General features: G+C 36.9%; 1 protein-coding gene across 2 annotated transcripts in view; it reads right to left on the minus strand.

Annotated features, from left to right (window-relative positions):
- Positions 1–26,218, minus strand: part of Dlg2 (discs large MAGUK scaffold protein 2) — a 1,203,331-nt gene that overhangs the window by 907,387 nt on the left and 269,726 nt on the right. The window contains exon 1 of one of the 2 annotated variants that reach the window (XM_052158754.1): positions 17,616–17,693. The exons of the other annotated variant lie outside the window; for it this stretch is intronic. Coding sequence (XP_052014714.1) covers positions 17,616–17,693 — 78 coding nt within the window. Of the gene's footprint in view, positions 1–17,615; positions 17,694–26,218 lie in introns of those variants that run through there. 2 annotated transcript variants of the gene reach the window in all.

A 26,218-nucleotide genomic window follows, 5' to 3' on the forward strand; every position in this document is an offset into this window, starting at 1 on the left:
CCAGTGCTTAATTAACTCAAATCTGCTCTTACTTTGAAATTAAAATGCACTCCAAGTTTTATACACGCTTTCAAAATACTATTTACATTCAATAATATCTGCTCAGTATCTAACTCTATACCTGGGAGAAATTACACTAATGTAATAGTATTTTATCTTCATAAACATTTATGAGCTATGATATTAGGCAACCATATCAACTGCTTACAAAAGTACATTAAATTTATTCTGGACATCATTTAGGCCATGCTGAATACATTGTCTCATAATGAAAAACAATCCTCAACAGCCCTCCCATTAGAAGGACAATATTTGAAAGACACAAATATTCTAAAATAACGTGCAAACAATTATGATCTTGTTTTTCTCCACTATTGAACATGAATAGAGCAAGGTGGGAGAAAGAGAGAGAAGGAGAGAGAGAGAGATAATGAGAGAAAAAATAATTTTCAAAGTCCACAATAAATCCTTTAGGACTTTCAAAATCTCTATCTTGCCCAGTGCAAGTTCCTAGGAAGGGCTTTGTGCCCTGTCAGTGACAATACTGTCTCAAATGTGAGGTAATCCCATTATACTCACTGAGAAGGCTGTGTCCTGAGTCTCCTGCTGATAGAAGGCTACCTCATCTCATTTCTAATTAAGAGCACAAAATTCTTCCCAAACCACCTTGATTATTACACACAGCATGCTTGGCTCTATCTGGTAATGCCCTTACATTCTGGAAGAATCAACAGCTACTTTTAAATCCAAGGGAACCACCACAGCGTTAATTATATCAATTAGCGCCCTTTTCTACAATCAGCAGATGAAGTCTGTTTTACTGGAGCAACAAGAAGACCATAGAACAAAGAAGGCTTGGTTACAAGGAAAGTAATCAGAGAGATCATGTTCAGCTTACAGATAGACCCAAGCATGACATCAAACAGGAGAAAGCCGGGCAATAGAAATGATCAGAATAACAACCTTAGCATATACCATACCTTTAAAAACACCGAACAATACTTCTAAAAAGAACTTAGGTTTGTTTCTTTGGCCAGAATATACTGAAAAGCAAAGGGAAGGTACAAAGCTACATTGTAGCAAACCTTGTGTTAGAAACCAGTCATCTTAGATAGCCAGTCTCTTTCTTCTCTGAACTGAATAGAAAACAAGGTCCAGTTTTGCCTATTTGAATGGTTAGAAAACAGCTAATTTATTTTAATTCAGGTAGCATCCTCCAAAAGAATCAAACACCTAAGGCAGAGACAGATAATCCAAGCAAAAACCCAGCAGAGTACTTCTAAGCTATGAGGCCTTAAAATAGAATTTCATCTACCTCTTCTGTCTCATTTTGTCAATACAGACCAATGCTAGTCCCTTCTAAAGGCAAGAAGTAGACATTCCCAGAATTCATGCGCTCAAGTCTAATCTCTGATGCAGTAGTCTTTGGGTTATGACTACGGTCTAACAGCAGGATCCTTATGAATGATATCATGGCCTTTAAAGTACAGATCCTAGAGATATCCCTTCTTCTACCAAACAAAGTTACCTTGGTAAACAGCTGGCTATGAGCCAGGAAGTAGAACCATGCCAGGTACTAAAATTTCTGGCACCTTCATCTTGGAATTCTTACCACTAGAACTGTGAGAGGTTACTATATTAACCCAGGTTGTTGTATTTTGTCATAGCTTCTGGAAGGACACATGAGATGTCCCCTTATCATGTGTGTGTGTTTCATGAAATATGGTCTGAGATCAGCAGCACTAGTTTAAAACTTCTTTAAGAAACATACATTCTCATTCCCATCTAATACTGAGAAAACTTGCAAAGACACTGGGTAAGGTTCAGCAATATGTGTTTAAAAAGGCCTCAGGTAATTTGCATCAACACTCACCATGGAGGAGACTACAAAATGTCCTAACCTCTACTTTACTCTTCTTATTTCTAATACATTTCAATTTTCAACTAGAACCAGATGTTTCCAAGTTGTAGATGTGATACCCTCCTCTCACTCACTCACTGGTATTCTATCATTCACTAAATAAAACTCAAGCATTCAGAAATAATTAGACAGCAAGCTAAAACTTTCACCTACTGCCCCTGATGACTTTTCCCATCATTTCCCAAGTTCTCACAGTCATCCTTTGCCCAGGCTGACATCAGCCTTCTGTTGCTCCGTCAAATGTCCATACTTTAAATCTGTGCATATCCTAGTGGGTCCCTTTTAGAATGAGGATGTCACCTACTCTGTTTGCCAAACCCTTCTCATCCTCTTACCCTGTCCCTGGACATTGCTCATTTTCTAAGGTTTCTTCTGGTTCCATCCTGTACTCACTACTTCTGTCTTCACGCCTGCAAGTCCCATTGAATACATAGGACCTTTGTTGTAGAACAGATAAAATGACTATATTTGAATTGTGATATTATATAGAGCCATCTACTAAAATGATTTCTACCTTAATAGCCTAAGTTCACATTTTAAAAGGGAAATTGGACAAATTATGCTGTGTGTGTGTGTGTGTGTGTATGTGTGTGTGTGTATAGGTTGGGTGTGTACCTAATTAAGAATATGTTATGGATTCATTAAGAATTTCGTTTCTTTGAAGTAATCAACAAATGCATTGACTTTTGAGTGTCTGTTGTCTAACATATTCCTGTGTTAGTCATTTACTTCTGTCATCCCTGTTTTACAGATTAGAAAAAAAAATAGAAAGAAACCTAAAACCCGATCCTTTGGGAAGTCATGTTTCTAGTTAGTAAAAGATAAAACAAACTTTCAGACTATAAAAGTGATGCTTCCTCAAGGAAATCACAGTGTTTTTCCAGGTCTACGCAGGACTGGTAACTAAATGCAGACATATCTTTGACATGTTTTCACACTTTTCATACCTACAGTTTCCAGTGTAGGAAAGAAAATCCTTGGTGATGACAGAGTTGGCCTAATAAAGACAAATCCTGAATATTTAAAGTAAATAGATATGGACCTCTGTTTTATGGGTACAAAGTACTGACCTATAACAAAGTATCACCTATAACAGCAAGTTACCTTGACTGTTAATATCAATGCCATTATTTTATATTAGCATAGTTTCTCCCATCTATAATATTACCTGTATTCTTCGCATTGAATTATGATGTTCCAAAAAATCCCACTCTAGTTCTAGGCACAATGGCAACACTTTGGAAGTTAATAGACAGGCTGCTATAGTGATTATGCCAATTCTCATTACACATGATTGAATGGGCTTAGTGAGTAACAGCATTGTGGCCTAAGCCTGAGGCTCTCAGTTCAGATCCCAGATCTGTAATTCTGGCTCCTACAGTAAGATGAGAGACAGGAGGTGGAGAATCACCTAGAATTAGTGTGGTTTTCAGTGCAGCAGAAGGAACAAAAGAATTGAGGAGGTGAAAACTGAGTTCCAAAATTTCTCCCTTGGCTTCTATATGTATGGTATAGTATGCACTCCCTCGCTCATGCTCACACATACAAACATGCACACATGCACACACACAGACACAAACACACACAGACACACACATATCACAGAGAGAAGACAGAGACAGAGACAGATACACAGAGAGAGAGACAGAGAAAGAGAGAGAAAGTTGGTGGACTAACTGTGTAGTTAACAGAAAAGTATTTCTCCTCAATGTATGCATTATTCTTATTTCAATTTGGCAATCAAAATTGCAATAGAGGCTAGATAAAAAACAACTTTTTTCTTTATAAATAGATGCACATGCTATCTGTCTAATTTTATCCTCGGTTGGTACAACTAAACTATAATGTCAGTTATTATCTCTGTCAAAGTTGTTTTATTTTACACCATTAAGTTAAGTGCTAAAGAAGAGTTTAATTAGCTTCAGTCTAAATTGTCATAATTAATTTACTAGGTACTTTACAACACCCTGTAAAACATTTATGTAAATGGATATCCACTTTCTGTGATCATGTGGCATATTTAATTTATTACACAACTAAATTTTTAATTATTAATCTTAGTAAAGCTAAAGGTATTTAGGTAAATCATATTACTTGCAATAAAATGCTTAAAATTTTATTCCACATGCTATAAAATCTTATTGAAGTAGTAACAGAAGCCCAAACATTTAAAACTATTTTAAAGATGTTTTTTAAAAGAACTACACCAGATGAATGAAATTATTCTGATAAACTCATCAGTATGTTTTTTTTGCCAAGCTCAAATGGTAAATGGCTGTGTTTCTATATTAAAGTTAACTTTCTGGTGGGTATAACATTTCCTTTGGAAGTGATGAAAAGTCTAGAAAGGTATGATAGTAATAGCCACACAATATTGAAAATGTACTTGATGATATAATACATACACATTTTAACATAATAAAATGATTGTATGAACATTTGACTATGAAAGTATATTTATCACAGTTTGGACACTAAGATATTTAAAGTTCAGAAGAAATTCAGTTGTGCCTAAACCCTACTTGGCAGTCTAATATAACAGGGTGGTTAAAATTAAATTCTCAGTCAACCCATTTTTTTCTTTCAAACAATCAGAAGTGCCCTACTTCACAAAGATGTGTCATTTACTCAGCTGAAAACAGAATTGCATAGACCCCCAGAACATATTGCATGTCAGACTGTCACAGCTGCCAATTCACAGTCTTCCTCATTGGCAACTAAATGTATCCCTTGTCTATGGCAGTACCATACACAAGTCAGCCAGTCTTATCTAATGAATTCCTTGTGTTCTGAGGAGTCATGGTCCCCACTATACAACTCCTGTCAAGCACTGTGAATTTTCTCACATCCATTTGATGCTCTAAGAGCATAGTATAACAGTCAAGTATCCAAATGTCTAAACAACAGATAGTGTTGGGTACCAATTCTTTTCCAAGAGCATATCTGCTGCCTAAAATGGACATAAATGCATTATTTTAATTAGAGGGTAATGTTCTGCCTCTTCAGGGTATGGTCTCTTGGGGAGATATTAAGACAGATGTATTTGAGTAAAGGTTTTTCAAGTGAATTGTTCACATCTCTGGTGAACAATTGCTTAAGTCAAGTCATCTTCCAAAACTATTGTTCAGTTAAAGTTAGGGTTACTGTATACAGGCAGAAGACTGTTCACTCATATATTCTGATGCCAGAGAACTATGACTATGAAGTTATCCAAAGTGGACCAAAAAATAGAACTTAAGAGCAAGGGTATGGGATGGGAGAGTTCATTTGGCATTTGAGGGATTATAGAGAAATGCATTTAATTTCTAAGGTGCTTTGTTTGAACAGACTGTCAAATTATATACTCCTTTCTGAACATTTAGACTATGTCCATAAATATATCATAAATATATCTGCACTTGATTCCTATAAGAACTCCATGAGACAGGTCTCAGTTTGGAAGTCAGAACATATAGAGTTTAAGAAAATATGCTGCTCTTCCAGTCTTCTTCTTCAGTGGATTTTAACAAGTCTCAAAATCAACAACGTTCTTCAATTTGAGGCGTTATGTTTTCTGGAAGGATACTATGGATGGATGTCCCTATAGGCTACCTAGGAACAGGATGAAGTCAGGTGCATTTCATTATACTATTGGATAGTAGAATATAGTGAGCTTTTGGATAGTGCAGTATAGTCAGCTTTATACCAGGTGGCTTGTAACCATGCATGATCCTCTAGTCCAAGACTGCAATATATCTGGGCCAAGCATAAGAAATAGGAAGGAAAGTGCCAGATTGCTTTGTCTGCTAAAACAGCACAGAGATTGTCAGAGGTTTGTTTCAATCATATATTTTTCTCCATTTGATACTTACTGATCCAGGGTAGAACATTCTTTGATCACTTCTGCACCCTTTATAGGTCCCACTACAGTATTATTAATAGAAATGTGCAAATAAGTCTACATTTACCACCGAAGGGAAATGAGCATTTGTTGAATATTAATTGACTTAAAAGGCCATGGATAACTCATGTACTTTAATTTTAGTTTCCTGTAGTCAGCCTTTTTGAATCACTGGAAAAAAATATTACATGACTTTGAAATTGCTCAGGGCACTTACATAGGTAAATTATAAGAAGCTTGGATACCAAAAGTATAAATTAACAGGAAATATGTTTAAATTTGTTTTCTAAAAGCCATAATGTCATTCACAACTGCCACCATGCTCCACCTCACTGGGTGGACTTCATCCTGCTCTTCTTACAGAGTTTTCAGTTAAAAGGTCTAAAACAAAAGAAATTCTCTTTAATATATCACATGGGGTCTTGGAATTCCAGAGACAGGAATAAGCAAAGCCCAACTTTTATGAAATAATAGATACCATTTGAATTAACCATGATGTTTAAAACATTACACTTGGGGAGTTAACAAAATGTTACACACTGGGAGGGTAGAAGGCCAAAAAAAAAAAATCACATAACGTCCTTTATTCTTTATTGGTTGAATATGAAAACATTAAACCAGTCACACCATCAAAATGGATTAGTGATAGGATGAAAATAGAAAAAGGAAATAGATTAGTGAAGACATTTGTCTCAAAAAGTCTCAAAACTATGCATCCTAGAGCAGAGGTAATAAAGATAGTTATTTCTAAGAAATAGATCCACTGTAGGTCCATTCAGTTCACAGCAGGAACATCCAAAGTAGCAATTAATGCAATCACTGATGTGGAATTTTTCTCCAAATGACACCCTGTTATATGACTTTTTTTTAATTATTATTACAAGTCATGGGGAAGTTGGGTCGATTATTTACTGAAAATATGAGCCTAGATTATCAATATCACTATTCAAAAATTTGCATACAAGCAGGGGTACTCTGAAAAAACATAAAACAAAAATAAAAAATCCTGATAATTGCTCCTTATCCATCACTATAGAGTAGTGCTTGCCAGTCTTGGTGATCTGAGCATAAAAAAATTTCAGGTAGATCACTAGCAATTGGTATTATCCAAGCTTAACTACCCTAAAGTGGCTACAATCACAGAGGTAACATATGGTCATGGTTGAGAATGTAAACTTGGATCTAGATTATCTGTTTCCAAATCCTGTTTTAGAACATGCTAGTAGATGTGTGTCTTTGGATTCAAAAACTGACTTTTCTTGGCCTCACAGTTAAAATGTAGACATGATGTTACTTAGCATATAGGACAATTACAAAATCTAGCAGAATCAGAGTATGTAAAGTTACACAATAATGCAGTGGTTCTCCACCTTCCTAATGTTGTGACCCACTTAATACAATTCCTAAAGTTGTGGAATGATACAATTATTTTCACTGCGATTAATATTTTTCTACTCTTATGAATCATAATGTAAATATCTGATATGCAGATGGTTTTAGCCAACCCCTGTGAAAGGGTTGTTAGACCCTAATGGGATTGAGACCCACAGATTGATAACCATAGCAATAGTGGAAGCCCACAGCAAGCACTCGGGAAGTGTTCATTAGTGTTGCAGTTATCACCAATAAAACAAAGGCCCTTCCTAGTCCTCAGAACCTATGAAACTCTTTTGGTTTTATGAGTGGAAATAAAGCTGGAAAGTAATGTGGTACATCTATACCTGAGACCAGAGTCATTCAGAATGCTCCACTTCCCTTAAAATGAGAAGTGATAGGTTTTCATTCAACATTCATAAAATATAATTACTCTTTCAAAAATGGTTTTACTGACACTGAGAGACTAGGAGAGGGCAAAGGAAAAAGCTTGGAGGTGGGAAGTTCATAATGATCTAAAAAATATTTTGTAAGGAATTAAAGACCCAAATGGTCTCCACAGTATAGTAACAATTTCACTTAAAAATCCTCCTCATCAACAACAACAATGTTCTTGTTTTTCTTCTAGTAGCAGAGATATAATTACATACTTCTTCATTCTATAAAACAAGGATGGTGAAGCAAGTCCATTCTGAAACCCAAGGGAGTAGTAGAGAAAGAGGCATCATTAATGAGTAAGTTATCAAAAGCTGCCTTGTTTCTTTTAGGAAACTAGTTTGTGTACTGAAATGGAAAGAAGGGGAGATGGTAGGAAAAGAGAGGTGGAGACAAGGGAAATGTTAAAATATTTTACTAGACTTGATAGAAAACCCATACAATGTAGGTTGCTATTGTTTGTAACACGGGAGACAACCAAAAATCAATGTACCCAAGGTTCTGCAACAATAAGGTAAAATTTGCATATGGGTGTAAGCTGCCCTATTGCTCCTGAGTAATGGGGAAAAAAAGAATTAAAAAAAATACCTGAAGGACAGGGGTCAATAAACGTAACAAATGACCTTTACAATAAACTTCAAAATCAAAGGAAAATAAATCTTAAGGTACAATATTTTTCAAGCATGAAGGCATACGAAAAAAAAAATCCTACATTTCCTGTTTTTATACTTCTCAGGCATCACTCCCTTGACTCCTACATCCCATGACAGGACACATTTTCCCTCCAATAGAAAATTTATTTTCCTTAGTCCCATGCTAAGGAATCATCCATTTCTCTCCTGTCAACTGACACAGCTTTGCAGTGCTGAAAAGGGAATGAACTCCATTATAAAATCCCCCATTTCTAACAGCTGTCATTCTGTCCACACTCTTTGCAAACCCTTGAGACAAGTCTAAATCCCTTCTCACAGTAGGAACTCTCTCCCATGTTCAGTTATAAGGATATGATTATGTTTATGCTTCAGAGGGACTTTGCTATGTGTTGAATGAGAAGTGTTACCCAAAGGTTCATATACTGAAGGCTTGGTCCCTGGTGTAGAAATATTCACTACTCGTGGGGGTTTAGGAAGTGACTGGATCCTGAAAGCTAACTCTCATCAATAGACTATTCTACTGATAGATTCAGATATGAATGTACTATTCAGTAGCTATTGAAACTGTAGGAGTTGGGGGAGGGGGGCTAGTTGGAGGAAGTAGATTAGTGGAGGGTTATCTCTGGAGAGTGTGTTTTGGTGCTATGCTCCCTATTTTGGTCTCATCCCTATTATTGGCTACAGTGAAGTGAGAATCTCTTCTTTACGGTGTCTTCTCTCATGATGTTCTGTCTTATGGTGATAAGCATCCTAAAGAACAGTTGCTAGTGACCATCACTGAATCCTTTGAAACAGGAAACCCAGATAATTTTTTCTTCCTTTCAGTTGATTTTCTCAAGTATGCTCTTGAATGGATTATGTGGTGGTTAACGTTACTTGTCAACTTTGCAGAACCTAGCATCTTGTGGAAAATGGGACTTTGGGCATGCCTGAATGCCCGCCCACTTTGGCTGGCACCATTGCTGAGTGGCATAGTATAGTAGGCAAAGGGAGCCAAGCCAAGCGCTTGTTCTTCACCTTCATTCCTGACTGTGGCTGGGATGTGAGGAGCTGTTTCAAGCTCCTGCCACCCTGGTTCCACTATGATGGACTACACCCTTGAACAATGAGGAGAAAGAAACCCTTTTCTCCCTGAGTTCTTTTAATCATGGTATTTTATCACAGCAACAGGAAAAGAAACAAAGACAGATGGGAAGCTTACTAACATGGTTGTATAGTAACGAGTAAAGATGGAAAGGAAAGGCAAGATTTAATGAGTGCTTTTTAAAAGTTTATCGAGTTTGCTGGATGAGTAGTTAACATTTTATTCTCTTGCCCTATGAGTTTGACGAAAGAATATATAGTCAAATAAACTGCTCCTCCCAAAACAGGTCTCCATTTTCTTTTTTGATTAATACCTTGTTTTAAATAGCCTTTCCTTTTCTTTCAAATGATCAGATGAGAGTGATCCTATTGAGGCTGTGTGGGTTCCAGAGCTTATTTACTTCAGATTCATAGCAACTCTCAACTACCTACTCACTCATTCCTAATGATGAAACCCACGTTTGGCACCAGAAAACTACTTCTTATTTCACAGTATCTGATATGGCCACTATGGTAGGAGGTTAGAATTCAGATTTCTGCTGCTGCTAAAACAAAGTATCAAGATTCAGTAGCTTAAACACCAGAAATTAAGTTTTACTGTATTGATCAGGAAGTCCAAAGTCAGAGTTTCAACAATGTTTGGCTTCTTGTGATCATCCATTCCTCTGTTGTAGTTTTTTTCTGTGTAGTCTTCAACTAAGCGAAAATGAGAGTCAGTACTAGGGGTCAGGGGAAGCAATATAACTCCCCACTCCTCTTCTCATATGGTAACCAATCCTACTGATGGGTCCTCTACTGTTGTAATGTAATTTAACACTAATTACTTCCTAAAAGATCTATCTTTAAATGAAGTCACACTATGGACTAGGACTTTGAAATGTTAACCTAAAGGGGACATAATTCCGTTTATAACTAGTAGAAGAATTCTCTCAATAATTAAAACTTATAGGCTTAGAAAGTAGAAAGGAAAAAAAGTCAAAATGTTTCATGTCTACATACAAGCCTGTGTCTTGAGACATATGGAGCAAAACTGTTGGAAATTGTTGAGTTTGACATATTATTGTTAGTTGAAAAGCATTCTGATCTTCTGATAGCTACTATCCTTCCGATTCTGGTATCAGTGGCACAAAGAGTAAGAGACAGAGAACTAATCTTTCAAACAGAAGGCAGCAAACTGCTTCATATTCTCTATCTTCAAAGAAAATAGGTAGCAAGCAAAGAGAAAAAGGCCTTCAGGGTCCCTCATCTTGCTTCTTCTTTGAAGATGTGTGCAGTCTCATTATGGTCTTTTAGAGAACAGCCAAGGTAGTCCCAGGCTTTCTTTGTATGCATTGATTTGACATGCTTATCCTGACCCAGAACTTACTAACCATATTAAGACTTATAGGCAGATAAGCACAAATGAGGACAAAGTCTTCCTTTGCATATTCTGTAGTTTTATACTAAATACAAGTCTAAAAATGTTAAGCTGGGAAGAAGTCTGGCTGCAAATGAAGAATTCAAGCCAAGACAGATTATCTAAGAAGGCATCAAGAGTTGTGGAAGATGCAACCAGCAAACATCCAGGCATACTAACCCCTGATTCATGCATAATTTACTCAGAAAGTCCCAATGTTAGACATCCTGAATGAAAGGGACAAATTTTACAATGTTTTGACAGTGTAACTCAAGACTTAGTGATTGCCTTCAGAAAATGAAACTATGGAGCTCAGACAAAATTAGTGAGTGCAACAGGGCGTTACGCATATGAGTGAGCCTTCTCTAATAAACTCATATATGAGGTATATTTACGAACAAGAAGTGGAATGCCAGGGATATTTACAGAGAGTATTCTAGGTAGGTGATTTTACTGGGTTTGGAAGCTTTTTTTTTCATGTTCTTCCCTTAATCTAGCAATTCAAGGCAGAAGAAAACTTCTGGAGCAGAAGGGGGAAAGATAAACACTTTTTTTGCAAAGTTCTGTAAACTAGACTCATGTGAATCCATCTGGCTATCTGGTCTCTGAACACACTGTAGTGAGAAATCAGATGTCATTTCAATATTATTCAGAGGCTTGACTATCCCAAGAAAACATAGAACAAAGCATAAAATCTACAGGCTCTATAGTCAGTAACAGCTGACTTTGAAAACTCCCTTTACCAATTATGATCTGGTCTAATCTCTTAGTACCTAATATTTGAATTTCTTTGGCTATAGTAAAAGCAATGCAGCAAGTGGAAGTGAGGACTAGATCAATTAAAGGATATAAATTATATATCCTAATGCTCAAGTACTGCTCAAAAAGCATTATACAATTGACACTAGATTAACAGGGGTTGTTCTCCTGGTCTCCTGACCTCCAGCTACTCTTCCTCTTTCTTTCCCCTGTCTTGCTTTCCTGATCTGGTAACCGCTATGCCTTATGAACAGGAGCAGTTGAGGACCTCAGAGCAGGTACTAAGACTGCTCCTTTCACTGCTCAGTCCCTCTGTGAGGTGATAGGATCAAACTGCAGGGCCGCACTCAGCATGGACAAACATCTGTCCTCTTGGTCACCACAGCTTGGCTGACACTGGTGCTGAGTCATACTATTGCTCATGACTGGAGACTGGGGACTCAGAAGGCTCAAAGAAACAGATTTGAGAGGGGACAACTGTCTCTTTCTTTCTCCAGGTCAGACTACCCTAGCATGAGACAAGAATAGGCAAAAAAGAATCAGTCACATGCCAAGAACTGAGGACTGATGGCTCATTCACATCAGGGCATATTTTCTAACGTCTAAACAAAATTAAGGTAATACATGTAAAGGCACTCTTCAAAATTGATTTTTCACAGGGAAATATATTTGCCATCTAGGTAGTTGTATACACATATTACATACACATATTCATATAGAACATGCCTTAAGTATTTAATTTAGAGAACATGGCTCTACAGAGGATTGTTTACTTAATTACATGCCGTAGAATGAACTCAGTGCTAGCTATTGTTCCATTGTTTTACACACACACACACACACACACACACAGAGAGAGAGAGAGAGAGAGAGAGAGAGACAGAGACAGAGACAGAGAGAGACAGAGAGAGACAGAGAGAGACAGAGAGAGAAATGACAGAGACAGAGAGAAATGACAGAGACAGAGACAGAAACAGAGACAGAGACAGAGACAGACAGAAGGACATATAGCCCAGGCTGTCCTGGAGCTTAGTCTGTAAACCAGGCTGACCTCGAACTCAGCAATCTGCCCACCTCTGCCTCCCAAGAGCTCAGATTAAAGGCATGTGCCACCATTGCCTGGCAATGTTTTTGTTTGTTTGTTTGTTTGCTTGTTTTGTTTGGAGTGTTTTAGTCTTTCTCTTCTGTATCTGCATGGATTTGTTATGATTTGGCTTTTAACATATCACTTATATAGCATTCATCCTCATTTTACTACTTGATTTACCTTCCTAAATATAGAAGGGAATACTCAATGCTAAATGAGTTCTATCTCTACTGGAAAATCTGTATGATACATTTAGGTATTAACTATTATACATACCTATGCAAACTACCATTATTATTGACAAAGAGATGCAAGTAACTGGATGGAAAGTGTTATCTTTCAGCAATTTATTTATATTAACGTGTTTCATCTTTAAATAAAAATGCATTCATCCCTTCAACATTATGCCATACTCCATTCATTCTAAAGGTAAACCCTTTTTACAATTTAACAGTTCTGTATTGAAGATGCATATTACAAGTACTATTGCATCACAGATCCATTCACTGTCCTTTTTTCTCTGGGTAATAAATGATGATGCATCTTACAAGGGGTGACAATTTAAAGTCTAAGAAGTAATGTATGAAAGACAGTCATATGTTTAGCATTCTATTAGGCTCTACAAATCTAGTACAAAAGCTGAAAAGACTTGTATTTCAAGCAATCTAATGAGAATTACAGTAATATGAAAATGATTACCATCAATGTTGAAGGGAGTGGTGAATGATCCAGTCTGAGCATTTGAGGTCATATAGTTTCCTAGTAATAATGATGTCCCTTCAAGATGCAGAACTAGTGAATGTTAGCATTCGGATGTGGTCAGATAGTTAGCTGAGCAGCAAGCCAAATTTTTGAAGCTAACAAAAGAAATAGGAAAGTTGAGAATTTACTTAGAGCTTAGGATTCTCAGTTTATGTTATCATGGGTGGAGAACAAGGTATGATAGTAAAGAGGCCAAATTATGGCAGATCCACACAATCACAATAAAGGATCTCCCTTCCTTCTGGAAACAACTACATTCACCATATTTAAAAAGTGGGGGGAAGAAAGTTCTATTCAATAGATAAGAACACTGAGGTTACATAAGGCATATGTCTGCCTTCAGGCTGGATGCCAAGGAGCAAGACTAGCTAGTGCCCTTTTTAAAGTGCCCATCTTTCTATATTTTGCTAGAACCACCAAGGTCATGATTCTTTCTCTTTGGCCACACTGCTGACAAGCTCATCACTTGGTTGTCCTTTCCTTCAGTTTATGCTGAATTAATGTGTTACATTTAGAAAGAACGAAGTTTCTAGTGTGTTAATGCTTGGGAAGCTTTCCAAGGGTAAATAAACCCTAATGTTAGGAAAGTTACATCACTTGTTGGTTATCTCACACTGTCCAGGTTATCCATGGGTACTTTTATTACATGATGGATGTAGACACTAGTCTCCCCTCTGTGCACATGCAGGCACTTTTCAATGTTTCCCCTCAAAGGAGTAAAAAGCACAAAAATGAAAATAAAAACAAAGAAAGAGTTGAAAGATTCACAACTTTAAGTACTTCAATACTCTTGGGCATTCTTGTGTGACTTGAAACTAACTGCATGTTTCACTATATCTTGCATGTATCACCTAGTCTTTTAGAATAAAGGAATCTGGAAATGGTCTACATTAAGAGATTTAAGTTGAAATGTAATGACAGGTAGAAAACAGAGACCCCCAACTTCTCAACTAACTACAAAAGATCTCAGAAAAGAGGAAATAATTGTTTAAATGGAAATGCCATGTGGTGACCGAGCAATCTGAGTTGCACATTACCACTTTTAGGATAATTTTGTTCATAGAATTTGCTGGTCTGAGCAACAATTTTTTTCAATGAAAGAATAACAAAGCACCCGTTGCTTTTCATTTTCAGAAGAAAATAGCAATGTGAATCACCTAACATCTTTGACTCATTCTTAAAGGAAACCACAGTTATAATTGGCTAAAATTTCAGTCCTTTTAGATGAAAGACATCTTTACAGCCTATAAGAAAGATCAATGAGTATAAACATCAATATTTAGGTTATTAAGACATGACAATTACAAGCTATATTTTTGAGGATAATAGGGGCCAATAAATACCTTGCTGCACTTATCCATCTAGAGAGGACATAGAGAAGCGTCATTAATGGATTGGGTAATTTAAGACATAGGTATTGTTTCATCTGAAGCATGGCAATCGGCTTACAGAAATCACAAACTTTGATTTTTGGAAACTTCATGACTTTGGGAGTTCTAATACAAAAGAGAAGGACAAGATGAGAAGCAATGCTTCTTATCTAGACGAGAGCACATTAGGAGATTCTGGAAAATGAGGAGAGCTGTGTGCAGTGCAAGAGAACCAAAGATATAGCTTAGGATGTGTTGGGTTCAAATTCCAGCACGAACAGTTACTACTACTCCTGTGACCTTGAGATAGCCAATCTCTTCTCAAGGATTTTAGAAAACTAAGATATCATATAGGGTATGAAGATCAAATTAAATCTTACGTAGAGAGCAGTTTGATGATGGCGAGTGCACAGACAGTGGTTATTGATATTACTATCATGGTAATTGTTATGACAGACGTTACATGATGCAGGTGAACTGCACTAGTATTTAATGGAAGCCAAATGATAGACTAAACAACCGGAAATAAAGGTAAACTGTGTGTTTAAGATAGCATTTTGATTTTCAAAATCTTAATTAGCTCTCTATTAACCTGAGCCTTGAGAAAAATACTGTCCAGACCAAACTTGGATGACAAAGTAGGATGGAAGGACTGTAGTGGATGTAGATTGGCTTGTTAGATGGGGAAAGAGGCAAGTTTTATAAAGGATAGTAAATTGATAACCACGTCCATAATATAGACTTATCCCTCAAATGCTGCAGCATGTGCTATAATTTATCAACCTCCTGCTCAAAGTATGTTAATGAATTCTTTGCTGAAAATACTAATTCAAACTTACTTGTTTAAATAAGTAATTTGATCCGATTATACCATACAAACCACTGCCACTCACCAGGTACTGTCTGAGTGGCTATATTTTCCTAGGTAGCCTACCTTGTGATTTATTCTGGGAACTCTACAAGTACACACTCTAAGAGATGTCGGCACCTAGTATTCAAAATTAGCTCCTCCTAGCTCTTTTTGTCGAGCTCCAGGCATTAGAATGAATCTGTTTTGTTTCATTTTGGTCCTTATCACTCTGACAGCCTAAGTGACTTTAGTTCATGCTGAGTTCCTGATGTGGCTGCATCTTACACTCTGAGTAAGACAAAAAAGTAAGACCTTTAAGGTTCAGTCTGGAGTTCTTGCCTATTCTAGGCACCTATCTAGTCAGGAAGTGGAGAAGAAATCCTGAGTCCCTTTGCTACTTCCTGCACACACTGAAAACGCTGAGGCTGAGCCCAAGTCACTTTGCTAGATTAACAGCCTTTCAAGTCCTTCACACACAGCTGCCGTACTCAGGTCTAAATCTGAGTTAAATAGCACTGGAAGATTCAACTTTTCTTTGCCTACTCATTTGCTAGAAGGCATTGTCCCCCAGTGTCTTTCAGAGTCCTGTCATCCGTATAGCATATAATTTTTATGGAAAGAAACACAGGTTTTACCTCCCTCAAAAAAGTGCTCTAATAGAAACCCAAGAATGTCTTTTTACTTCCTGAAAGTATCTTTCCTTAAAAATAACTGGAAGCAAATAAGCAAGACTTCAAAATCAATGTACTAGAACACAGTAATTTGCAGCTTCTGTACATAGGAAATGTAGAAGGGACCTATGTCACCCTAAACCTTTCCACCCACTCCTTCATCAAAAGGGTCAAGGAAGAACAAGCTGGCTATCATGTGACAGTTTTTGGATCCAGGCATTGGTAAAGGCAATATCCCTTAAGTGCAAATACCCAAGATATTTTCTCTTTTCACATTGCAATTCTATCTTGGTTTATCACGAGGTTCTAGTATTTTATCAATATCCCTACTCTGATAGAACAGATTGAATGCTCTAGCAATGGCATCCTTGTAGTTGGGAGGAAGAACAGTACGACAGACCCTGAAAGCTATCCTGGGTCAGCCTCAGGAATGTGTGAAAGGTAGAAAGGATCTAAGGCTAAAAATAACAACCTCAGAGAAATATAGACAATGTGGGTTTCAACAAGATTCTGTTAGGGTTGAAGGAAGTTTCCCCAGCACCTAACAAAACCTTTCTCCTTTCCTGATTTCCAAAATTTGACAGGTTTTGGCCAGTGCCTCAAAAAACGTTGGGAAAAAAAATCAAAGATGTAAATTAATGTCTTCTGTTATGTTTAGGTTTTTTAATGTACCTTGGGACTTACAGACTATCTTAATTTCTTAGAGAAACAAAACTAAGGAGGCCATTCTGTTCAGAAATTCTCTGGAAACTCATCGTATAGAATACAAGGGACAAAAAGCAATTCTCTAAACAGAGACCAGTATCCCATTGAATATAGAATTTGTGCTAATTGCAAACACTTTCGTAATGATGATTTTGTTGTTGTCGTTCAGTGGAAACAATATCAAGTACTCCTGTGAGGTGTGGTGAGTGTCACCATAAGTCTCTCAGGACCCAGACACGTGTGCTAGAGAAAGACACAGGTATTTATAATGCTTCCATAGACCCAAAGATCACAGTAATACAAATAATGCGGTACAGCAACAAGTTTACTAGTAAGGTCCCCCAATAAGCACAAACTGCAGCTGCTCCCCTGCTTCCATCAGACGCAATGCCAGGGAATACTTGTCTCTGTGGAGACCCCCCTCTCTATCAACCATTGATATTAGACAACAGCTCGAATAGCTAAGGATCCCCATCAACCCGAATGCTTCCCTCCATCCAGAACTAGCCTCTAAGAGTTGCCCCTTCCTAAGTGGCATGGACCACATTTCCACTGAGAGGCAGGTTTTTATAACCAGCGAATAAAGGCTGCGTCTGTATTCAGACCAAGAGCCCAGAGCAGGCACTTGGCACATCCATAAAGCGATCTTCCTCCACACTCATTCCATACCTTCTCTGATTTCGCCTTCCTGGCATTGTGCACGAACCTGCGACCCAGCTTCTTGGCATACCAGATCGATGCAAACATAGCGATGCCAGCGGAGGTTCACAATGAAAGCCTCTGCACAATCAACTTCCCACGGAGGCTGAGCTGAGCGGAGCGGATTCCGGCTGGAGCTGTCACTTGCGGGCTGTTGCTTTCTCCGATCCTCTCATGCTGGTTAGCCGGGGAGAGGGTGGGAGGAGGGAGGGGTTGGGGGGAAAGGCAGTCCTGTTTGGCCGGTCTGCAGGTATATTTACATCCTGCCAGCAGGAGGTTCGGGAGAGGCGGTGCAACCTTCAGAGCCGGCTCACACACATCCAGTTGGCTAAGTGTCGGGCTGCGGTTCTTCAGCTCCAAACTCCATGTGTGTGAGAAGGAAGAGAAGCCGCAGTTGACTCCACAGAGGCAGTACACCTCTGGCTCTCACTCCAATTGCACGCCTCGCTTGGCCGTTTAGCTTCTTTCTATCTTGACAGTTATGTACTGGCAGCAGTGGTCGCGTAGAGACATTCACAGTCTCACGGGTATAACAGACAATGCCAGAGTCTCCGGGCACCAGGGAGAAACAGAGCACCATGACTCTGGCCTTGGAGGAACAAACAGGTGTCCCTGGAGCCAAATCCCTACCAGATCGTCCAAGATGACTACCAAGATGGCTGGAAAAAGCCACATTTTCTTCCCTATTTACAATGCACTTGGTCCAAGGAAAGTTACATCTCTATCCACAGCTTGCAATAGAGGGAGTTTACTTCTTAGGAGACTGAACCCGGACAAAAGACACAGTTAAAAGGATGAAGTGTCATGTCAAATGCTTCAGTGAAGGTCTTTAGTTTCCAAGTAGTTGGTTTTATCTGTTTTCAGTATGGGAACTAGAGTATAGAAAGTGACTTAAAGCTACCTTGAAACTAGACCCAGCTGTTCCTGGCAGTGACATTCTCTTTTAAAGGGACACTTGCCATTGTGATACCACCTGGGGAAAGGTAGTTTAAGGACAGTTCTTCAACCATATTTGCTTGAAAAAATTTCATATTTGATTCTAACAGAAGGGGTTTCCAATTTCAATGATCTTATTAGAGTTTAAACTCTCATGCCAGGTACTTTTAGGGTAAAGTCAATATTAAGAGACAAATGTTTCCTTCAGTGAAAGATAATGCTTAAGCTCTTTGCCAGCTGTACTATAGGATAACACACAGGCAATAAACTTCTTTCTATCTAGCAAGCTTTCCAGGCTGACCTGACAGAAGGGCACTATGAACACAAGATGGTCAGCACAACTGCAGACTCCCAAAAGAGAATCCCCTTTTCTCAACAAAGCCAACATGATGGTTTGTCTATGCTTGGCCCAGGGAGTGGCACTATGTGGGGGTGTGGCCTTGTTAAAGTAGGTGTGGCCCTGTTGGAGTAGGTGCATTACTGTGGGTGTGGGCTGAAAGATCCTCATCTGATAACAGCCTTCAGATGAAGATGTATGTAGAATTCTCAGCTTCTCCTGTGCCATGCCTGCCTAGATGTTGGCATGTTCCTGCCTTGATGAAAATGGACTGAACCTCTGAACCTGTAAGCCAGCCCCAATTAAATGTTGTCCTTGTAAGAGTTGTCGTGGTCATGGTATCTGTTCACAGCAGTAAAACCCTAAGACAGCCACTGTCAGCAGTAGGTCTGCCTGAGTTGGTTGAGCTCTGTCTATCAAAAGGTTTCGAGCTGCTGTCAACTGAGAAAGTATAATTGTTAAGCATTATATACCTTGGAGGCAACTGGAGGTGGAACAAGCCAGTATGGGTTGTCATTAGCAACCCAGGGGACAGTGTGCCTACAATATTCTCAGTCCAGTTATTGAAGAGATAAATGCATGATCTGGTTTCTGGCCTTTGATTTTGTTTCTAACTCTTGTTCTCTCTGGCTCCTATCTGCCTAGTACATACATTAAGGGATCTGGGTAGATGGTTTTTAAGGCTATGTTCTGTGCTATGTGTCTAATTGTGGGTCTTTATATGGGAGTTTAATGGAACTCTCTATTGCTGTGGTGAAATGATTCAGTATTCAAAAGAGCCAACTATGGGCCCTCCAGGGTAGCCTGGCTTCTTCAACCTTCTTTGGCATGCCTTGCTGCCACCCAGGGTTTGGTTTTGCCAATAGCTATTTCTTTTACTCTGTGTTCTCACTTCCTACAAGCACCATTTTATTTCTTTTATTTCCTTTGGACACTCTTAGGCTGGACACTCTTAGGCGACCCCATGTAATGTTCTCCACACTATACCTGTACAGTGCAGAACATCAGGAAATAAATGCATGATGGTGCCTGCTTAGGTTTCAAAGGGCTTCTCCACAGGACCAAAGCTTACCCAGCTTTTATGATGCAAAAGGCATTCACGATTTCTGCACACAAGTTTGTCCAAGCCATGTGGTAGTTAAAATAGTAGTTAGTAAGAGGATAAAGCACAGGATATTAAAGGCCAGAAGGAGAATATCTACCTGAAATTAATAAGTAAAAAATTTCTTTTGTAATATTTTAAGATGGATTCAAATAAAGGAGAGCCAGAAGAGCTACTAAATTTCAAGGCCCTGGCAGATGCCATGAAGCATGACAAAGGATGCGCATTGATTCGGAGGGACTAACGGGTTTTACTACCATGTTTGCCTTTTTTCTATAAATCTGATTTGTTTAAAATTATGGAAACAAGAACAGACAAGAAGATCTTTAGTATTTGGCCATTTCATTTACTTATTTCACTTTTATTTATTTTACTTATGTTGCCTCTGATAATTTTGTCCACACATTTGATTGAGCCAGCATGGAATTATTCTAAATATAAATAAATAAACAAATAAACAAACAAATAAATAAATAAATAAAGCCTACCAACAAAGATTCAGCTGAACAACTAACAGTAATTAGTGTTCATTAAACTGACCGTTGGAGGTACAAAATGCCAATGGAGAGTAAGGCAGTAGCTGTCAGGATGCATGCTTATATTATACAAATACTCATCAAAATGTGGAGAATAAAAATTTATTTGTCACATGTGTCTATGGTAAACTAGGAAAAAATAGGAACTAGGAAAGACTGGGAGAGTCAGTAGGATATTGTAAGGCTTCAGTTTCAACATGAATGTAATATCAAGTGAATACATTCTCTGCCGCATTCCTATAACAGTCTTTTCTGGGCCCTCCAGGAGCAAACGCATCTCCTACAAGCAGGAAGGCTGTGGCCTACAGTTCATCCTAACTGTCTCCTAGTATATTCTTCTGATTGAGATAAAGAAGTTGTAGCTCTGTTGTCTAGGAAGACAGATCAATCATTTAGACACTTTCCATCTGCATAATAATCACAATCCAGATAGACCCTTTCCTTCAAAATTTTATCCTTAATACCTACAAATAGCAGAAACCTATCAGTCCATCAGTGCAGCTGAGTTTGAGATGCAGCATTGAAATTCTTTTAAGCAGCTTTGGGTTCACACCACCACACATGTACACACCCACACCCCTGTGTGATTCTTCTGATCTTCCAAGGTCAATGAAATGCTTAAGTCAAGCCTTTAGGTATCACTCCACTACAGTCTTCCGTTTGGCATATTAGTTACATTTAAAAAAAATGTTACCTATACATTAAATAATTACTTTAGAAGCAGAGTAAGAAACTAATCCTTAGAAACTCATATCTATCTAGGTTCACTATTAAACCTAAGAAAATCCACATTAAGGTAAATTTTATCCTGTACATATTTTTCTGTTTTATGTACATTTCATTAAAAATATATGATAGCTTTTGATAGCATGTGACTTTAGCCAATTAATAAACAGCAGTTATAAAGTATGCATGACATAATTTGGAAGTAAAAGATGATAAAGGCATTTGCCTTCAATATAAATGTCAAGATCTCAGTGTAAGGTTCCCATGCACAGACAACCATATATTGATCTCTACACTTTTTATTATGAGATAAGTAATAAAAAGCTAAGGGAATTAATGTATATTATCACTTGCGTGATAACAAAGCTGAGTGATGCAATGCCATCAAAATGTATTGAGTACCTACTGTATGCCAAATGCTAGAGACTGCTAAATGAATAAAATGCAATTGCTCCTCTAATGAAGCTTTGTGTAATTAGGGACATAGACATATAAAGAAATAACTTTTGATGTAGAATGAAGTTACGTAGCTATATATGTATGACTTGGAGACTCCATGAGAAATAGGTGTCTTTTGGTTTCTATAATCAATCTAGTAAGAAAAAATTAGCATTAAAACACAGTAATATGTTAATACTGTTGTAAACTTTGAAAAGTAAAAAAAAAAATCTGAAACTTCATGTTGAGTTTTATGGTCAATATGCACATACATGTATCACAATGTCAATGTGAACCAACTGATCCAGTCACAGAACTGTTTCTGTACCAAAGACACAATCAGTTATGGACAAGTATGAAAAAGAAAACTTTTTAATTATTACAGATAATTTCCTTGGCTAAATAAATTAGTGGGCTAAAATGTACTTTTCTGCTCTCAAAATTATCAGACTATTTCTGTGCTATTTTATTCTCTCATGCATCTTTTCTTTTAAATATTTTATAATGGCATACTAATACATATATATAATTCTAATATATATCATTTAGACTTAAAACATTTTCATATTTTTCCATAATATTGCAAAATGTTTTTATAGAGATATTGCTCTCAAAAATGGATCAGTCTCCTTATGCAACTGCACTCTACTTCATCTAAAACCAATTCTCTGTCAACATTCCTACACATCAAAAATGAACAAAAACATAGGATTTTTCTAGATACTTCAAAATATAGCTAGCGATTACAGACTATGCCAACCTTTTTTTATTCTGGCTCACAACCAAGTGATCACTTACTTGTATTATTATTTTATGAGTCACATATTCTACATGACAGTCTAACCAGGCACGATCCCTACATGTTGTCTACTTGTACCCTTGATATCATGTGCTGTTTATGTGTGATTTGTGTAGTCCAGTTATGTGTGATTCAGTCCAGTCCCTCATGCATGGTAATGGCTCAACTACTGAGCCACAGTTGTTGGACCTTGATATAAAGTTTGCACTTACTGGTGAGAGTTGGAACCATTACATATCTATTGGCTTTTTGAACTTCCTTCTGCTCAAAGTCTTTGCTCTTTAAAATAGAACTACATTCTTACTGGTTTGTGGAAGTATTTGGTATTCTGGGCATTAGTCCTCTGTGTATATCAGCCTTTAAATATATTCGCTCGCATGCTCTAACTCACTCCCTAATTTCCTTCATGTTTTATCATTCAGGGCCTTCATACATATTTAAATCCATTTGTGTTTTTCTTTATGTTTATACATTTTTTATATTTTAAAAATGTTTTTCTCTTCCAAATTTGAAAATAAATCATTTTCTATTTTCTTCTAGATAATTTAAATTTGTGCTTTTAGAAAGTATGTTCTCTTTTTTCAGTTTAGCAAAGATAAGAATCTAGTTTTCTCCATATGCACAGTTTTATTTATTTATTTATTTGGTACTTAAAAATGTTCCTTGTCCTCACAATCATGCCCCAGCCCATAGTCATTTGTCTAGATCATACATGTATACATAGTTAGGTTCTGTGTCCTTTTATATTATTCTGTTTTTGTTTGTGCCAAAATCACATTATCTATATTTAATAGTAGGTAGTAACCCATGTTGAGCTCATAGTATGCTCAACTGATTACTTCTCTAGCAACCCAGCGCTCATCCACTATCTTTTATATTCTCAGTGTCTCCTACAGGAAATTTTTACTATCAGACTTTTTCTCACCATCACTCCTACAAGCTATTGTTGTCCCTTAATTTTACCATTGCTATCCTGCTATCTGGATTAAAACTTTTCTTATACATGTACAAATTTTAATAGCCTTTCTACAACAAGTTTCTGCTTTAATTAAACATACTCAATTTAAAATATTTTCCTAAAATGTTTATTCACATTATACTGAAATAATTGTATAAGTAGTAATTTTAAACCGATCAACTTTGCTTATCATTCTGAATATATTATGCCACAAGACCTTATGAAAATTAATTTTTATGATGGAAAGCTCTTAGTCTAATTACTATATTGTGATAAAGATGTTCTCATTTATGTAACATCTTTCTTCTTTCAAAAACTCTTCTTTGAAATAATAGTTATTCTTTAATCAGGTGTTTTTGCAGATCTACGTGTGTAGTGAGCGAGCATGTATGTGTATTCTCACGTGTGAAGGTGTGCTAAGCAGGTGCAGGCCTGTAAATATATAGAGGTCAGTGATTCTCAACGGATATCTTTTGTAATCATTTTTCACTTTGTTTTATTGAGACAGGGTGTCTCACTTGAACAGGAACTAGCCAATTTGGCTAGTCTTGATAGCAAGTTACTCAGCATTTACAAGGGAAATGGGATCATAATTCAGCTTCAGGCTCGCATGGCAAGTGTTAAACACACCTTAAGCTATTCACCCAGTACCTGATTAATTTTTTAAAATGTCTAGTTGTTGCTCTTTCTAAACATCTTTTCTCTCATATTTTTATTCACTTTATCTACAACTCATATTCTTTCATTCTATACAAATTTACTCCCATTTTTTCCTCCTAGATCATATCCTATATTACTCCTTGGGTTATACATGCTATCAAAATGTAGATTCTATTTTGCACTTTTCTTTTTACCTTGCATTAATTACCTGTATTTGACATTTTTTAAAATGAGATTTGGGTGTTGATTTTTGTTCCTGAGTTTTTGTTTTAGTTGGCATTAGCTGGTCATACTGTGTAGATCAGGATAGCTTTGAACTTGCTGGTTGTTAATTCATAAATTTCCTATTTCTATTTTCTGAGCACTGGAATTATAGGGATACACCACAAAGCTTAATAATGGTGATCATTATTAACGAATTAGTATATGTACTTATTTTAGATATTCTACTTTTCTTTTAAACTTACCTGTTTTGTATTACATATTCTGCCCTCTGTTGAGATTTCCATCATTAAGACAAGCTTTGCTGTTCCTTTGCTTCCTGTTTGTTTTAAGGGTCTATTTTTGTCTTTCCCACCCTTTTACTATATTTCTGAATGCCTGCATTCTCATTCTAGCTCTCATTCTGCACTCTCATTAGGCTGGTTCTTCTTTCCCAAAGAGTTTCCCAAAGACATTAAGTTGTGTGGCTGTTGCATTGGGAGAATCGTACACATATGTCTGGCAGTTACCCTGATATTTAGTCCACATATAGTTTCATGTTAACTTTTAACCTGGCAGCCATTCTCCACACAAATGAAGTGGTTTTGTTTTGTTTTGTTTTGTTTTCATTTCCCATTAAACTTGTAATAGAAGCTTGACTTTCTTTGTCTATTCTGGGGCTGGTGAAGGAAACTTTTTTAGAATCACTTTCACTAAAGAGAATCTTTTGTATTTCTAAAGTTGTATTTAATATTCTTTTAGTAAAACTAATATCAGGTATCTGATCTTGCAAGGGCATCAGAAGCCCTCATTCTTACCCAAGCAATTGGTCCCACGACTTCAGCAATACCACAGTTCACTTAAGAGCTCACACTTATGACACTTACTAAGTATAAACACAAATAAGTCACCATAGCTTGAATCTAACACAGTTCCTAAAACATTATGAGCTTGACCTACACAAAAAGCTTTAATGTTTAATAAGCATGCATGGCAACAGTACTATAAAATGTATTGTAATGTGAGCTATTCCATATCATAGATTCTAGGACATCCAAAGTCACCATTATAAAATAATTAATCACTTAAACACAGCTGTGAGCTGCTGCCACCACATAATATTTATTTTTTATACCTTCAGCAGTTTACAAATTTCTTCAGGCATATTGGGAATTCAATATATAGTTTTGAATAATAGAATAGTAACTTCACGAATGGATAAACGAATGAATGTAACATTATAATTAGATGAGAGTTTTGATAGAGGAAAATAAGGCATTTACAGACACAAACACAGTATTCACTGTTATCCTTCACTCATAGATTTGTCTCATATCTTCATATCGTCATAGCATAAGAGATGGTCAATGGACAGATTCCAAGTGCTTTGAAAAGTACAGTTTGTAAGAATATCAGCTTATTCTTATCTATCATACTTATTGATATGTAGCCTACAAATTGTATCATTTTTATTGTAATTTCTTATTTTCCATGGGAATTGGATGCTCCCCCAAAACAAACAAATACAACCTATTTATAAATAAATAAATAAGCTTTTTTTCTTATATAAAAAAAGACCTGCTACCAAAAACATGCAACTCATTTAATTTTCAATTCTGCCACCTACATACAACAAAAAACAGCAGCTGTTAAAATCATCAGCACAAATGTCAACTGTAGACAGTGTTACTGAAAATATATGCTGGATATTAATCACACCCTCTCCATCTTTAAGAATGTACAAAGCTTGTAAAAAAAGTATAATCACTTCATAGTGTTATATCTATGAAGGATAATGAGAAGCAGAGATAACGATAACTTTTTGCATAAAGTGAGGTGATCTCTCCTTAAAAACATATTAAGTATTTTGAGATAAGTCC

This window comes from Apodemus sylvaticus, chromosome 1, assembly GCF_947179515.1.
Source record: "Apodemus sylvaticus chromosome 1, mApoSyl1.1, whole genome shotgun sequence".
NCBI lineage: Eukaryota > Metazoa > Chordata > Mammalia > Rodentia > Muridae > Apodemus > Apodemus sylvaticus.